General features: G+C 46.3%; 1 protein-coding gene across 5 annotated transcripts in view; it reads left to right on the top strand.

Moving 5' to 3' along the window:
• Window positions 1-11,997, top strand: part of CEP63 (centrosomal protein 63) — a 21,921-nt gene extending 9,924 nt beyond the window's left edge. For all 5 annotated transcript variants that reach the window (XM_027878292.1, XM_027878291.1, XM_027878290.1 and 2 more), the window contains 9 exons: window positions 1,943-2,176; window positions 2,432-2,577; window positions 3,322-3,450; window positions 4,229-4,343; window positions 6,211-6,408; window positions 6,838-6,924; window positions 8,361-8,566; window positions 9,098-9,395; window positions 11,500-11,997. In XM_027878292.1, the coding sequence (XP_027734093.1) occupies window positions 1,943-2,176; window positions 2,432-2,577; window positions 3,322-3,450; window positions 4,229-4,343; window positions 6,211-6,408; window positions 6,838-6,924; window positions 8,361-8,566; window positions 9,098-9,395; window positions 11,500-11,658 (1,572 nt within the window). In that variant the 3' untranslated portion in view covers window positions 11,659-11,997. The remainder of the gene's footprint in view (window positions 1-1,942; window positions 2,177-2,431; window positions 2,578-3,321; window positions 3,451-4,228; window positions 4,344-6,210; window positions 6,409-6,837; window positions 6,925-8,360; window positions 8,567-9,097; window positions 9,396-11,499) is intronic.
• Window positions 11,998-15,046: the final 3,049 nt, after the last annotated feature.

Below are 15,046 nucleotides of genomic sequence, written 5' to 3'. Positions count from 1 at the left end.
TTTTTTTTTTTTTTTTTTTTTTTTGAAGTCTCCTAAGGCAAGGAGTAGTGTGGCTGCTGTTCCTGCAAAGCTGATGGCTCAGGGAGGTAGTGGTGCTGCAGCAGAGCGAGATGAATTGACCTAGAGCACAGCTGTGAAGTCACACTGACACAATCACAGCAGACACTGATAAGAAGCTCTTGCTGGGGACTTTGCAGTTAATGGGCTCCTGAGTTGCTCTTGAGTGGAAGCTCCTGCAAGGAGGGAGTCTGTGATGACAGGACTGAAGCTGGCTCTGACAGGGCCTTTGTGAGAGGCTGACACCAGTAGATCTACAAATGCAGAGAGAGTCCTTGAGCAGAAGGTCTCGCTGCTCTGCTGTCTGTGTGTCGTTGATAGCTCAATTGTCTGAGCACAGATGTGTCCTTGGAGCGCAGGCTGGGACACTGGGACTCAGAGTTGCTCTTCCTACGGTGCAGCAGTGTGCCAGGAATTTGGGGAGGTTTTCCCAAAGCATTGTAGGTGACTTAGGTACTGTGAGCAGACTGCCTGGATCCTCAACTGCTTTGAAAAGCCCAGCATGGAAGTGCTACACTTTTGCCTTTGATATTTCTGTATGTTTTGTGTGCTTGGTTGTCTTGCTGGCACAAGGTCATGCTGAGATCCACGACCATGGAGTACTTCCCCTCTCTCCTTTCATCTGGCTTCCCTTCATCCCTTGTAGAGCAGCTTAGGAAGCCTGGTGTTCTTCTGCAGTTCTGAGCACCTTCTGGAACACCTGCAACCTTTAAAGTCACCAGATGAGACCTGGAATTCTGTGCTGGCCTGCATGTTCTGTGGATGAAAATATGAGACAGCTTAAATGTTTTCTTAATGCAGAAATACATATTCAGGCAGTCTGATACTCTGTTTCTTTGGGTGAAGAAAGGCTGTGCTTTACTCTTGCCCCTACTGATTACCTTTTCTGTCATGACTATTCAAATAATAACGAAAGGCTGTAATCAAAATTATACCATAGTCTTGCAAATGCACAGTTCCTATAGTATTCCTAGTTATGAGCCATTATGTGCCAGGCAATAAATCAAGGTATGTCGTGATTCTCAAGCTGGCAGGAATTGCTACTCTTAGAAATTGGGAGTGTAAGACTACTCAAATATTTTGTTTCAACCTTTAAAAATTCAAAGGTTCTATACGAAAAGAGAATATATGAAATGAATGTTCATGGAAGCTTATGTGAGAGCTGGCTTGTTAAATTTCACTAGCTAGCTGTGTGGAAAGAAATACTATGAAATAAGGTATTGTGCCTATAAATAATAGAGCATGTATTGTCTGCTAGTCATAGGTTCCTTATAACTTTTTTGTCTACATTAAAACAATGAAACATTCGAAGTGAGCATTCTCCCAGGATGCTGGAACCATGTATTTAGTGCAGAGGGCAGAGCAAATTGGCTGTTACCCAGTTTGGTTTTGGGGCTGTTTGGTGGTTGTGGGTTTTCCATCGTGAACCCAGAGCTGCTTTCTGTCCTGGTGTGGAATTAACAGGGATTAAATGGTTGGCTAATCTCTGGTTTATGCATGGTACTTACAATCCTCACCTGCAGCTGTGTGTCCCGGTCTAGCCTTGGCTTCATGAGCCAAAAACAGCAGGTGGCTTTGTTCTTGGTTCATAGTCGGGCAGCTGGAGTGCTTTGAGATCCTCATTTCCCAGATTCTCTTTGAACCCTTTTGGAATCAGAGGGCCCCTTCTTTTTTCATTTTCTTATTTTTTATTCTGTTTGCCTTCAGGAGTGTTACCCATTGTGTAACCCTGGAGCAACGCTTTCCCTGCTTCTTTGCAAGATCATGTTGCCTACTTTGAGGATGTGGCTCAGTACACCAAGAAATCAGTAGCTGTGTTGAATGTGTTTTGATACACTATGTTTTCTGTGATTTACCTTTACTGTGCGCCAATTGCTGTTGGCAGACCCAGCTTGCCAATCGGAAGCAGATCCTGGACTCGGTGGAGCTGGCCAGCCACTCGGAAATCCAGCACTTAACCAGCAAGCTGGAGAGGGCCAATGACACCATCAGCGCCAATCAGCTGGAGGTGGAGAGGCTAAACATGAGAGTGGATGACCTGAGCAAGAACAACCACCAGATTCTGGCAGATCAGCAAAGAGTGCAAGAGGAATTGAGGCAGTCCAAGAAAATGGTAGAGGTCAGTGGAGGAACTGTTACAGAAATGGGTCTAAAGCAGTGCTGGTGAGAAGTAGTGGGAAGGCTTTTAATCCCAGAGTTATCTCTTTCTAGAGCCTTTGTAAAGTTCCTGATTGGCCTCAAAACTGATCTTGTAACCCTGTGCTGCTCTGTGGTATTTCCAAGGGTCCTAAAAAATCTGATCAACCTCTCATCACATTACAGCAAACAGATTTAGTCCATCTTGCAACAGTCATTCCTTCCCCCTCCTGTGCAGGTGCTGCAGGATGAGAAGAGGGAACTGAAAACCACCTTGCAGTCTCAGGAAGATTTCATTGACAGCTCCAAGCTGCAGCAGGAACAGTTACAGAAAGAGCTGGCCAGGATGACTGAAACTCTTCACACAAAGGAATTCCTCATCAGGTAGCATCTGGGCCTCACTGGTACTTAGGCTCTTGAATCCAGATCTACATTCCAGGTTCTCCCACTGAGGACAGTAGCAGCATTTTCACACAGCTGGATCTGTGTTGGTTGTGTCTAGAGTGGTGTGCTGTAGTTTCTCACGAGTGCTGCCTTGCAGCGTTTGCCAAATTACATGGCTCTTGAAATCAGCTGATAATCAGTGAAGAGGGGGGAAGGAACCCACTTTCTCCTCAGCTGGGTTTCTGGAGGGAGCACAGGGCTTTTGAGGTTGTTTCCCCCAGGCATTTTCAGTCAAGTGCAGGAGGCTGTTCAGGGTTGATAACGTGCTAATTAACATAACTGAAAGTTCTCACTGATTTGATGTCAGATTGGGGCCTTGGTGAGGTAACTGCATCTGTGACAAAATCATCTTAGCCTTCACCTTCTGCACTGGCAACGTGCAGAAGTGTTGGGTTCTGGTGGCTGTTTCAGAAGACTTGGGTGTTGCTCACCCACTAGCCAGCCAGTCTCTGTCAGGAAGGCCAACATCAAACTAAAATGTGGTGTTTTTCAATCAGCCTGAACTCAGGCAGGGGCTGTCATCCAGCTGTGTGTTTGCTTCCTCACATGCACGCAGTGGTCGGCCGCTGCTGTGCTCTGTGTGTTTTTCAGAGAATTCCAAGAAAACAGGGGTTGTGTTCCCTGTATCAGTGAACTCAGATGTGGTGTTTCTGTGCTGAGGCTGAAGCTGAGGTTTCTCCTTAGGGCCCTGGAGGAACGCTTGCAAGGGCAGCAGTTGCCTTCTCCGGAGCTGGAGCACTTGCTGCTGCAGCTGGATGTTGCCCAGAAGAAAGAACAGCACTTGCATTCGGAGGTGACTCGTCTTGAGAACAGGTAGGCCACTGCTTGCTCCTCTTGAAAGTGCAATTAATCTTGAATAGTAATGCAGCACCTGATTGTATTCATCCAGTTAACCAGTCCCACTGATTTTTGTAGGTTTGTTTTAAATATCAAAGGGCTAAAGAAATCAAGAGCTATTCATTTTGCAGTGTGATAGTGCTAATTGGTTGGCTGCTTTTCACTGCACACTGTGGGTGTTCTCCGTGTTCCAGCTTGCTTAGGCTGAGCACCTTCCCACTAATAGGTTAAGGAGTCTTTGTTAGGCAGCTGGTAAGAACCAGATGGAGACTTTTCATGAAATAAGAGCTACAAACAGGTCTGCCCAAAGAGATTGTGGACTCCCCATCTCTGGAGGTGTTCAAGACCAGCTGGATGGGGGTTGGAGCAACAACCAGATCTCATGGAAGGTATCCCTGCCCTTGGCAGGGGGGTGGAACGAGATGAGCTTTGAGGTCCCTCCCGACCCAAACCATCCTGTGATTCTATGATTCCTCTCTGAGTTTGTGGTTTTCAGTTTCATGTTTGCATGGAAAGTTTGTAATCTTAGCATGGTAGAGAAACAAACAAGAAACAGCTCTATCTGTTAGGTCAGCTTGCTGATCTCTTTTGAAATGATTCTGGAAAGCAAACCCAAAGGATTGGTAAGGAGCTTGTAGGCTGAGTCTGATTTCTGTTCTGATGGATGTAGGAGACTGCTTGGAAGATCAGAGTTTCTCTGACCATTTCCGCCTCCTCAGGGTATTCTAATCTGTCCTTTTACATTTTCACCCAGCCTGGTGTCTTCAAATGCGAGGTGTGTGCAGCTGAGGGAGGAACTGGGTGAGAATATCAAAGAACTGCAGTCCATGGTAGACCACCAGACTGAGTCAAAGGCAGAGATTAAAAAGGTACCGTGGCTTTGTTCCTGGGGGTTGGGAAGGCACTGGAGGACTGAGCTGATCCCATGTGTGCCATGTGCACAGGCAGCACAGTTCCAGGGGACCAAGGGCTGGGGTGCTGTGGAGTCAGGGATGTGCTGAAGGTAAGGAGAACACCTGACAGGAGGAGTTGAGAGGAGGTGTTTGCAAGTGTCTGAACTTGGCTTTGTGAGCATCTCCTGGGCCTGCCCTACATCCCACAGTACTTCTGTGCACTGTGAAAATACCTGAATTAGTGCTGGAGGGACAAAAATGCAAAGAAATTAGGGTCTGGAATCATGAGTTTAAGCCTAATACAGGCTCCCAACAGGATGAAGAGCAGAGAGGGAATGAGTTTGCTGTGATATATCCTATCACACTTGATTCAGGGCTTCAAGTGTGTTCTAGTCCATCTGTGAATAAGGGAGTTTGTTTCAGGCTTGGTACCTGGACATGAAGTCGGGGGCTGGGGGGATGGAGCTGCTCACCTGCACGAAGGCCTCACCCCAGTACTTGAGCACCGGAGGGGAACAAGCCCTCCAAAAGGCTTGACTTTAAATAATGGTCTGGATCAGCTGGTGTGAGAGCTTTCGCTGCAGTCTGGTAGAGTAGAAACCTCACTGGGCTTGAGTGAAAAACATGACTTGTGTGGAAATCCTTCATCCTTTATTCTGAATGTGTAGAGGTGCAGATCTTGCCAGAGATGTGTGCTTGGTTACACATCTAAACAGCCACACAGTAAATGAATCTCCCACAGGCTGCTGGGGAGGAGAGAGAGATTTATGATGGCTGTTTTTATTTTATATACTTGGGAGGCATTGAGGTGACATGGAGATAAATCATCATGTGTACAGTATTTACATGGCTAGGCAGAGATCATCTGGTTCAATTTTCTAAAATGCTTGTAATACTCAGAAAAATCCTGGATGTTTGGGTGGTTAATATTTTTGACTAATGGAATGGAATCCTGGGGAAGAAATTATGCTGCTGTTGTTCTGTTGTGTCACTGAATAAATATACAGTGTGCCTACCAGAATACTGTATGCAGTTCAGGTCTGCCACCTCAAAAAAGGATTGTGTAAACCAAAAGATAAGGTATGGAAAAAGATGACCCAAAGGATGGAGTGTTTTTTATACAAGGAACAGCTGAATGGAATAGTACTTAGCAAACTGGAAAAGAGATGAGATTGAACAGACTAAAAATAAAATTGTGCCTGTCATGTGGAAAGTAAATAGGGAATGATTATTGTCTCATAATGCAGAGACTTGTGGTCATCACATGTAGTTATGAAAACAAAGAGATGTATTTTTACCCTGTGCATAGCTGGCTGGTGGAAATTTGCCATGGGTAGCTCTAGTTGCTACAAGCTAATATTGATTCAGAAGACTTAGGACAAATTAATTCCTGGAAGAAAAATCTGGCTTGAGCTATTTAAAGTTACCATCCTTAAATGATGTCTTTAAATACCTCAGGAAGGCAGAGTGGCAAATTGCAAGGTGATCTTATCCAAGTGTTGCTGTGCTTCCACAGTGATGGTGGACCTCTGGCTCTCTGGTGTTGGTCACCAAGGTCCAGTGGTGAGTTAAAGAGACCATGATTTGGTGAATTATGCATCTTCCTTCTCAAGTGCTTCACAGCATGTAACTCCTGTCCTGTCCCAGTTGGCAGTTTATGGTGAGGGAAAGGACTGGGATGAGGTGGCTTTCAGTCAGGAAGGATAAGCACGCACAGAGTTTGTTACATAGAACCTTTTGTTTTCCGGTGCTGAGATTTCACGTTATTGTGTGCAAAACTTCACTTTCTTTGCTGAAACATCTTCTAAAAGCTCGTGGGTGGTGTGTGCATATCTCCCTCCAGCTCAGAGAGCAGCTCTCTCATGCTGAACAGACCCACAGCAGTGAGCTGGAAGGGATGAAAAGGGAGATCTCCAGGCTGACACAGGAGCTGCACCAGCGGGACATCACCATCGCATCGGCAAGCGGCTCCACATCAGACCTGGAACAGCGGCTGAGGGCAGAGGTTGAAAGAGCAGAGAGGAACGCAGTGGAGCACAGGGTAAAAAAGGCAGAAGACTCTCATACTGTCTCTTTAAGGGATCTGAAGGCTTGGAATACCATCCTGCTTTCTAGTTATGTTCATAGTTTCCTTCTCTCCTTAGCCTTTGAACAAAGACTTTGAGACCCTTCTGATGGAATCTTCTAATCCATGGTATTCATTGAATCTGTCTTGCTGCTGCTTTTCAAACCAGTAGCTGATAGTCCCACAGAATTCTTTGGGAATACTCATGCTAGCTAGGCCTGGATGGAAACTCAAGAGAATGACTGTGCATGGTCATTTTTCTGGCCTTTTCTCTAGGGTCCCTCCACAACTAACGGCCCAAACCTTGCTCTGTGCTTGATCTTGAGGGTGGAAAATGCTTGGAGGGTGTTGTGGATATGTGCGCTCTTCTTTTTCTGAGCTTGTTGTTTACCTCTGTCTCCTCAGGTAGTTCTGGTCCAGCTGGAAACCTTGAGGCTGGAAAACCGTCATCTCTCAGAGAAGCTGGAAAAAACCAAGTGTGGTATGCTGGAGGTATGCACTGAGAACCAGGAGATGGGAATGGGCTGGTGCTATGTGTTTCCACCCGGGAGCAATCAGAGTCTTTGCCCAGGCCTCTCAAAATGCGTGGTAGAGTTCAGTGAACTTAAAACCCAGGAAAGAGGGGCAGTTTTTGAGGAAATAAGGTGCAGAAATAATGAGCATTTGTTCAGTCAGAGTGGTGAGGAGAACTGCAGGAACAGCCATCATCTGTCTCTTCTCCATGGGCTCTGGCCCATGGTTTGTATTATTTTATTACACTTCCATTTTATGCCAGTTTACCTCAAACCTCTGATTCTGTGACGTCCTTTTGGCCTGTCCCAGAGCTGTAACTACTTGAAATAACTGGGGAGAGAACATATTCTCCCCTGGTGAGGAGCCATTCAGCAGGGCTGGCCCTGGCATTCCATGGGCAGATTGCAGCCTGGGAATATTGGCTGGATGCCTTGGGATAGTGCACCAGGAAGGCACCCTATGGTGGGCTACTGCTGCTGTGGCGCTCCTGAGATTTGATGAGGCACTCTTGGCAAGAGGGAAAAAGGGGAGCCTGCATGGAAAAGGTGCAGCCTTGGCAGGAATAATATCGTGGAGTTGGTTCATTTTAGTGGCTGCGTTTGCAAGTTCTGTCTCACCTAAAGCAGAATGGATGCTTCCCAGGGGGCAAGGACTGGCTTCAGACAGCTGACAGCCTAATGGGAATATAGCAGAGTTTTTATCCTGTCAGATCCGTGAGAAGGAAATACTTAGCTCTAGTACTAGTTTGGGGTGATTGTCCTTGGAAGGGTGTTGAACAGAAGCTTGTGGCTGTTGAGATGGAGAAAAGCCAGAGCTTTCGAGAGGGCAGATTTGAAACTGAATAACCTGAGGCCCATTACTTCTGCTTGAAAAGTGCCTGGTGGCTTTTGCCTGCGTGACTTCCCAAAAACTTGGTAGCAGGGTGCAAAGTAAGAAACCTGCTTTTAAAAAAAGCTCCACAGCCCCATGAAACAGGAGCTGCTGATCTTGGCCAGGTGGTCCTAATGCACATTTGGAAAGTCCTTAGATACAGCAGTGATGAGAATGAATTAAGCATCTAAATTGAATGGAACTGGCAAAAAGGAAGTGGGAAGAAGCAAGTTGTTCAGAGTTTCCAAAAGAAAGGCCAGGTTAAAACACAGATGAACTATTCTTGGTCTTTATTTTCCTGTTTTCAAAAGCATTCAGTGGTGAGAGACTTGCTTTCCCAGGTGGATCAGCACAGCCTGTCTGGATGCAGACCCAGTGAGGCATATATAACTGATTTTCCCTCAGAAAAGCCTGGAAAGCTTTGCCGGTCGAAATCGAGGTTAGAGGATGTGCCTTAAAGAATCTCCTACTGCCCTTTGTTCTGGGTCTGACTGTGGCATCCTGCAAAACCGAACTTTTGACTTCAGCCCTTCTCTGTCTGTTAGGGAAAAGATGTGACCCTGAAAGCACTGAAGGAGGATTGTGCTGTGGAGCTGCACAGGCTCAAGTCTGAGAACCAGCAGCTGCGGAAGGACCTTGCAGAGGCCCGGGCGAAGCTGGAGGTCAGCGCATGGCTCAGCCCAGGTGAACCCCAGGGCACAGCCCAGCAGGAGCCAGGCAAAGAGCCCCAGGCCAGGGGTGTGCAGCACAGGTTAGTGTGGCACCACCCCGAGCGTGGAGGAGAGCAGAGGGCGTGGGGATGTGTGGGTTTTAACGACGTGCTGTCTGTGTAGTGTCTTTCTGCAGCACAGCGTGTGTCTGGGAAAACACAGAGACTGTTTGGGAATCTGCCTTTATGCTTTCAGCAGTGCAATAGCTTTGAATCCCAGCTGGTTTGTGTTCTGCAGAGCCAGCAGTGTTTGTCTTTTGTCTGCCTTTGCCTCTCTGATTGAGCAGCAGTCTGTGCTCCTTTTGGTGACAGGATTAGATGTGGCCCAGGCAGCTGCGCTCCTTTCTGTTGCAGTTTTAGGATGTGCAGGCTGTAGTTTTTGGTATCTACAGTAGCAGAAGAGGGAGAGAGAATTCCCTAGGGACTGGATGTGCATCTGGAAGTGCTATGCAAACAAGTTTGGATTGCCAGGGCTGTTAGTAATGTCTGTTAATTGTTACCTCTGTGTGAGTTTTTGCTGGAGCTCAGCTGCTAAGAGGCAAACTCAGTTCTGTGCTCAAACCTGCCTTCCAGGACAGTTCAGGGAGCACAGCACATGCACGATGAACAAGCAGCCAGGATACATCTCCAGCCTGATGGGACTGCTCAGCATCATCACAGGGAGCCCCAGAGATGTGGGGCTGCTGAAACGGGACCTATGTCCCCCGAGGTGGGTGAGTCACCCTCCCAGACCAGCATGGAGAACTGCCAGGAGTCACCTGCCTTGCTGGGAGTGGAGCCTTCTCTCCATGTGGTGGATGGAAACAAAGATTTTGCAGATGAAGCATCCAAGCAGCCTGTCTCAAATCATCAAAGAGAATCTGTGCCTTTGGTAAGCAGTTGTACAGGAGCTGGTTGCTATTCAACAGCTGAAAATAGACCTGGGTTCTCATCTGGCAAAAGGAGACAGGTTTTTGAATACATGACTTGGCTGCATGGTGTGCATAAATCAAACATTAAAGAGGGAGGGACAGCCACTGTTGGATGGTTAACAGTTGGCCAGTGGCATCCATGTGATGGCTCTTCAGAACTCCTTGGGGAAAGGCTTTGTGTTTGTGTGATTACTCAGCTAATTCCAGGAGCATGAGGTTCTCTCCATGCTGGTGCTATACCTCAGTGTGCACCACCACCTGAGTTCTGCCTCAGCCTTTGGCCTGGCTCTGTAGCAGTGGCTCAGAGTGGACGTGGAGTGCTGAGTGTTTCAGTATTTCACAGTCTCTGAGTGACTGGTTGCTGCACATCTGTAAAGTACAGGGTGGGTTTGACCCCTCTGAGTGGGGCTGCAGCAGTCAGCACACTGAATTTAAAGTTGCTTATCCTAGCTGATGGGAAAGTCTGAAATCCCTGCTTCACTGCGCAAGGGGAGGCTGCTATTTTCCCCATTTGCTGATCACAGTTTTTTAGTAGGGAACAGTGTTGGCAGTTTCTCTGTCCTTTTACCTCAGCTCAGTTGCTGGAGCACTTGCCCAAGATCCAGGAAATTTGGACTGAATCGCTTCTTCCTGTAGCAATTCAGGGAGGGTAGAATGCTGAGTACTGGTCCTTGCTCCAGATGTTTAGCCCTAGCAGTGTTCAGAACATTTTCTCCTCTGTTTGTGTGTTGTTAGCAGTGACAACAGCTGTTTTTGTTTTGTGGGGAGCCCAGAGAAGAGGCTCTAAGGCTGATGCACAGATAAGTGGAGGCTTGTAAGGTCTGTAGATCTTGATGAGATTTACTTGAAACTTGATTGTTTCAAGACTAGAGTAGTTAGTGAACATGTCTAGAAAGCAATATTGGGAGCTTAGGGAACTGTAATATTATAAATGGAAACTCTTCATGTTGCAGTATTGGACCTTAAGTGTGAACAGTTCCACTTTTGGGTCTGAGAAGCTCTAGGGCTTGATGTCTAGTAGATGATGACATACTGCTTTTTGTTTTGAGCGGTAACAATAAGGTTTCTAAGGAAATGCAGATATTTCTCCTGGTGTTGACTGGGACTCCCTGCTCATGGTCAGGTCCAGGGTCTTTAAATCATTTCATTTAACATCAGGAGAGGAGAAATTCTCATCCGTAGGCAGTAGTGGGGTGGGAGAGATCTGCCTGTTATCCGCAGCCTTTTTCTGCTTCCCTTTGTTCCTGGCTGTTGATAAAAGACCTGAAAACCATAAGACTCCAGGATTTGGAATAACCACTAACTTTCTCTTGCCCAGACAACAAGGCAAATGGTCTGTTATGGAAAGCAGCCCCTTAGTAACCTTATATTTCATGTGCCAGCCCCTGTGCAGGAGGCTTCTCTTCATCAACTTGTACATTAAGCCTGGTTTACAATGTTGTTTTTGTAAGTTAATAACTTGTGGTAAGTGATGTGAGGAGCAGGAATAGTTCTTGACTGCAAAGGAAAGAATCTGGAGTAGTTTGTTGACCATTGCTGGCTGGACTGAGGTGCTGTTTTCTGAGCTGGGAGGGGAGTTTGATCTGTACTTGCCTGTGGGATTGTTCCAGGAGCCCATTACTTTAGGGAAGAACAGGTATATAAAACATAGCAGATATCCCCAATCTGGCAGTGCTTTCCCTTGCCTGGAACTCAAACTCTGAGGTGCTGCTGCTCACTGGGCTTTTCATGGAGGCAAGAAGCAGGATGTAAATCTCGAGGAGCACCAACGCCCAGGAGAAAATCCTAGGAATGCTGTAGTGACCTTCTTTAGCCCTGATTCTTCAGTACTGATTTTTTGGCAGTGTTGGCTGGTTGAAAGCAATGACTGTTGGCTGGAAGCTGTTGGGAGGGGCATGACCTGTGACAGAGGTGTCAGTCCTGAGTGCTTATTCTGCCCAATAAGATGGAAGGTACCCAAGAGCCCTTTAGGAGCCTGTTCAGTTGCGTGGTTTGCAGATCTGTGGTGTTTCTGGTTGAAACTTGGAATGAAGGAATACCTGATATCCCTTTGTTTCCCTTTAGTGCCCCTTGCCTACAGGTTCTGTTGGATCAATAGCTGCAAGATACCTGGAAGAGGAAGAAGTGAGATCCCAGCACATCCTGGAATGTCTGAATGCTCACATTGAGGAACTGAAAAAAGAGAGTGCAAAGATAGTGAGACGGTTTGAACAGCAGGAGTGATGTTTCTTGTGGAATTGGAATGCTGGAATATGTGATTCCAAACTGTGACTGAGGTGGTGCCTATAAACCACTTGCCATCAGAATCTCTGAGAGGCCATGTCTCCCACTTGGAGCTGAATCAGCAGGATGGGAGCTGAGGGAGAGGAGCTCCTCTCTAACGTGTTTGTTCTGGTGAAAGATATTACACCACAAACATTTTAGTTAGCTTGGTAGGTCAGAGACCTGCACCAGAGCTCACAAAGACTTTGGTGTTTTTAAAAAGCAAACCACTTGCTAATTTTTATGTAAAGTATTTAAAGTATATTTTGTACATGTAAAAGCTTTGAAATAAACCAGAATGGCAAATACCTTTTTTTCTTGTTCATACAAATACGCAAAGTGAATCTCTGGTGGCTTATCTTGCCTCCTCATCAGGAACTTGGATCAACACCTTTTGCATCACAGCACAGCTATGTTTTTCAAGGAACAAGGAATATAATTCCTCTTTCCTTTAGGCTACCTCCATTTTCTCCAGTTAATTTGTCTTAATAGAATTTCTTAATATTTCCTGGTTCATGCAACTTCTGCCCTTTACTGTCTGTGTAGTATCTGGTGTCTTTATCTTGCCACGCACGATGCTTGAAGTGCTGCAAAACAGCTGAGGAATGACTGGCTAAATTCTGTTTGTGGTCATGGCTCTTGGAGAAGAGAGGAGTTGGAATGGGCAATGACACTGGATGGGAGGAGAACCCATGGACAGGTTGAGGTTCATCCACAGAGCAGCTGCTGTGTGGGCTGTGTCAGCCTGGTTGCTATCTGGGCAGTCCAGTTGAACTGCTGCATTAAAATGCCTCTGTGACCTCTCTCTGGGAATATATTCGATCTTTCTTTGAGGAAAGTAAGTTATCAATGAGTGAACAGAACTTAAGAACTTGCTTTCTTGCAGGGGGTCTCTGCAGTTCTCCTGTGTCTGAGCCTGCTCAACTTTTGTGCAGACAAATCTTGGGACAGAACCATCCCTTGTCTGTGTCCATAAGTTTCCTGTTCCCTTCTATCTGCTTCAGCTTGTCTTAGAGCAGCTTAATGCTGTCAATAAACAGGAATTCAAAAGAACCACACATGCAGAACCCAGCCATCAGGTGAGGCAGATGAGTTCAGTAGAGGTGATGCCTGGCTGCAGACTGGGACTGCTCTTGGACATGCAACTCTGCATTCCAGAGTTCAAAGACATTTAAATCCAAAATTCCTTTTATTCTGGCTTTTTTCTGGAGTTCTTTGCACAGGATAAAACCTTCAAATCCCTTCTGGATTCTCATTGTGCAGCCTTTGTAATGAAGTGCTAAACTGCCCAAAACTGGCTCTTCAGAGCTGTCCACAGGTAAGTGTTTTTGGGACAGCCACCTTGTCTGTCCAGATCTCAAATAAGGACATGTTGGTCATGGGACATTTTGATAAAAACTGAACAGCAAGATAGAACAAACTGTTCCCTCTTTGCAGATGAACCTATAGATGCCCCCAGTGTGTGCTATGCCAGAATCCTTAGGGATTCCTCAAGTCCTTCAGGGATGCCACCAATTTCATTTTTTAAATGATAACTTCCAAATAGTAGTATATTTCCTGAGGATTTGTTAAGTTAGTTACCAAGTGTTGCATCATGCAGTAAGTGTTTTCAGAAGTTACAAGATGTTTCGCCCCATTACTGCTGTTCTCTTCCATATTTTCCCTTAGATACAGTGGCAGTTCATGCTGGTAGAAGGGAAGAGAAAGCCTGAAGATGATGCATTTGTTTAATTAGCAGCTATAATGCTAAAGTGTTTAGCAGTTTCTAATGCCTGTAATAAGTAGCTTCATTGAGAGAGTAGAGTGTAAAAATTTGGACTGATGTGATCCAAAGTAAAATTTAGGGGAACTGCTGAGTTCCTTTTCTGTGCTGGTGTGTGCTCTGTCCTTCCCACCTTCTTTCTTTGCAGATGTCCCCAGATAACTGAGAAGTCTGTTCCAGAGCTGTTCTCCTGGTGTTGGAGCCTTGGCTGCACTGAAGAATGCACATTTTTTATGAGGGGGAGGAGAAGAAGCCGTGTTTATCCCGGAGGGAGATGTCACAGCAAGTGCAGACTTCTGAGGTGCTTTTATCTGGGGCTGCAGGGTTTTTCAGGCCTTTGCAGTGTCAAACCTCCCTTGGAATGATCACCCACTCCTGGAAGCTTTATAATTAATGAAGCAGGAGAGGGGGTTTGTGTCTTTGAACTCATGCCTTCGATAGCACCAAAGAATTTCTTGCACATTAGCAGGGCTGGGCCAGATGTTTTTCTGTTTGAGACAAAAGTGCAGAACTTTATTTGCTGAACTTCCTTTTGTACATCAGCTACAGTGGGAAGCTGTGCAGCCTCTCTCTGTCTTCACTGTGCTACAAATGTTCTGCTGCAGGTGTGGCAGTGCTTTGGGTCACTCTTTACATTGAGGGCTTCAAGAATCTGCTGTGCCTCTATAGATGTGTGTAACTGCAGGTGCCTGGCTTTTGCAGGGTTGGGTGGCAGGGAGAGGGAATGTTCCCTGAGATCGTGCTATGTAGGGGGCAATACTGTATAAACTGTCCTCTCTACTCTCTTGGGGTATTTTTTTTGTTGCCCCTGCCATCTAGAGACAGAAATAGAGCATGTGGGGTTAGAGACCTTGTGAAAGTGAGTCTTTAAGACAAGGAGCAGGGGCTACGCTCACAGCAGTGTCACTGCGGAGAGGCTTTGCTGTGTCTGCCAGATACTCCTGCCTGTTTCTGAGAGAACATCAAGTGTTTGTTTCCACAAAAGGTGTCTGTACCTTGGTATCCTTGACCCTGTTACGTGGAAGAAGTTGTTTTCTTTAGTCCCTAAACTCTCTGGGATGCCGCCTTATCCTCCCATTGTAAGAAGTGACGTGTTTGACTGGATCAGTGTGACCTGTGAAATGAAAGCCGCTGCAGTGTGTCCTCCTTGATCTGAAAAGTGGGATCTGAGAAAAAAGTATCCTTCTGCCAGGCACCAAAATAGACCAGGGCTGTCTGTGCTGACAGACAATACTTGCTTTAGCCTTCAAGGTCCTTAGGTAATCAAAAAATCCCTAGTGTGTCTTGCATCTGTGCTGTTCAGTCTGTGTTGGTGTCCAGGGAGTAGAGCCTGCTGAGCTGCAAGGCTTGTCAGTGTTCCCGCAGGGAGGAGCTGCTGCCACCAGTTTTTGAGGGCAAAGACACTTAGCTGTTCAGGGGAGGACTTAAAACCTACTTTTATGTCACAAGTGGAGCCTCCTTGTCTCCCAAGTACAAAAAAACCCCAAAGCGTTGCTGTACTCCGGGCACCCTGGAGTAAGCCCGATTAGGTTATGTGTTGTGTTTATGCTTGTAAATTGTGTCTGCAACATCCTGTGTCCTCACAGA

Source organism: Empidonax traillii, unplaced genomic scaffold, assembly GCF_003031625.1.
Source record: "Empidonax traillii isolate 1590-97213 ecotype Southwest subspecies unplaced genomic scaffold, ASM303162v1 scaffold40:size2234952, whole genome shotgun sequence".
NCBI lineage: Eukaryota > Metazoa > Chordata > Aves > Passeriformes > Tyrannidae > Empidonax > Empidonax traillii.
Note: the sequence above shows the minus strand (reverse complement) of the source record. Positions and strands in the feature narration are given on the sequence as shown.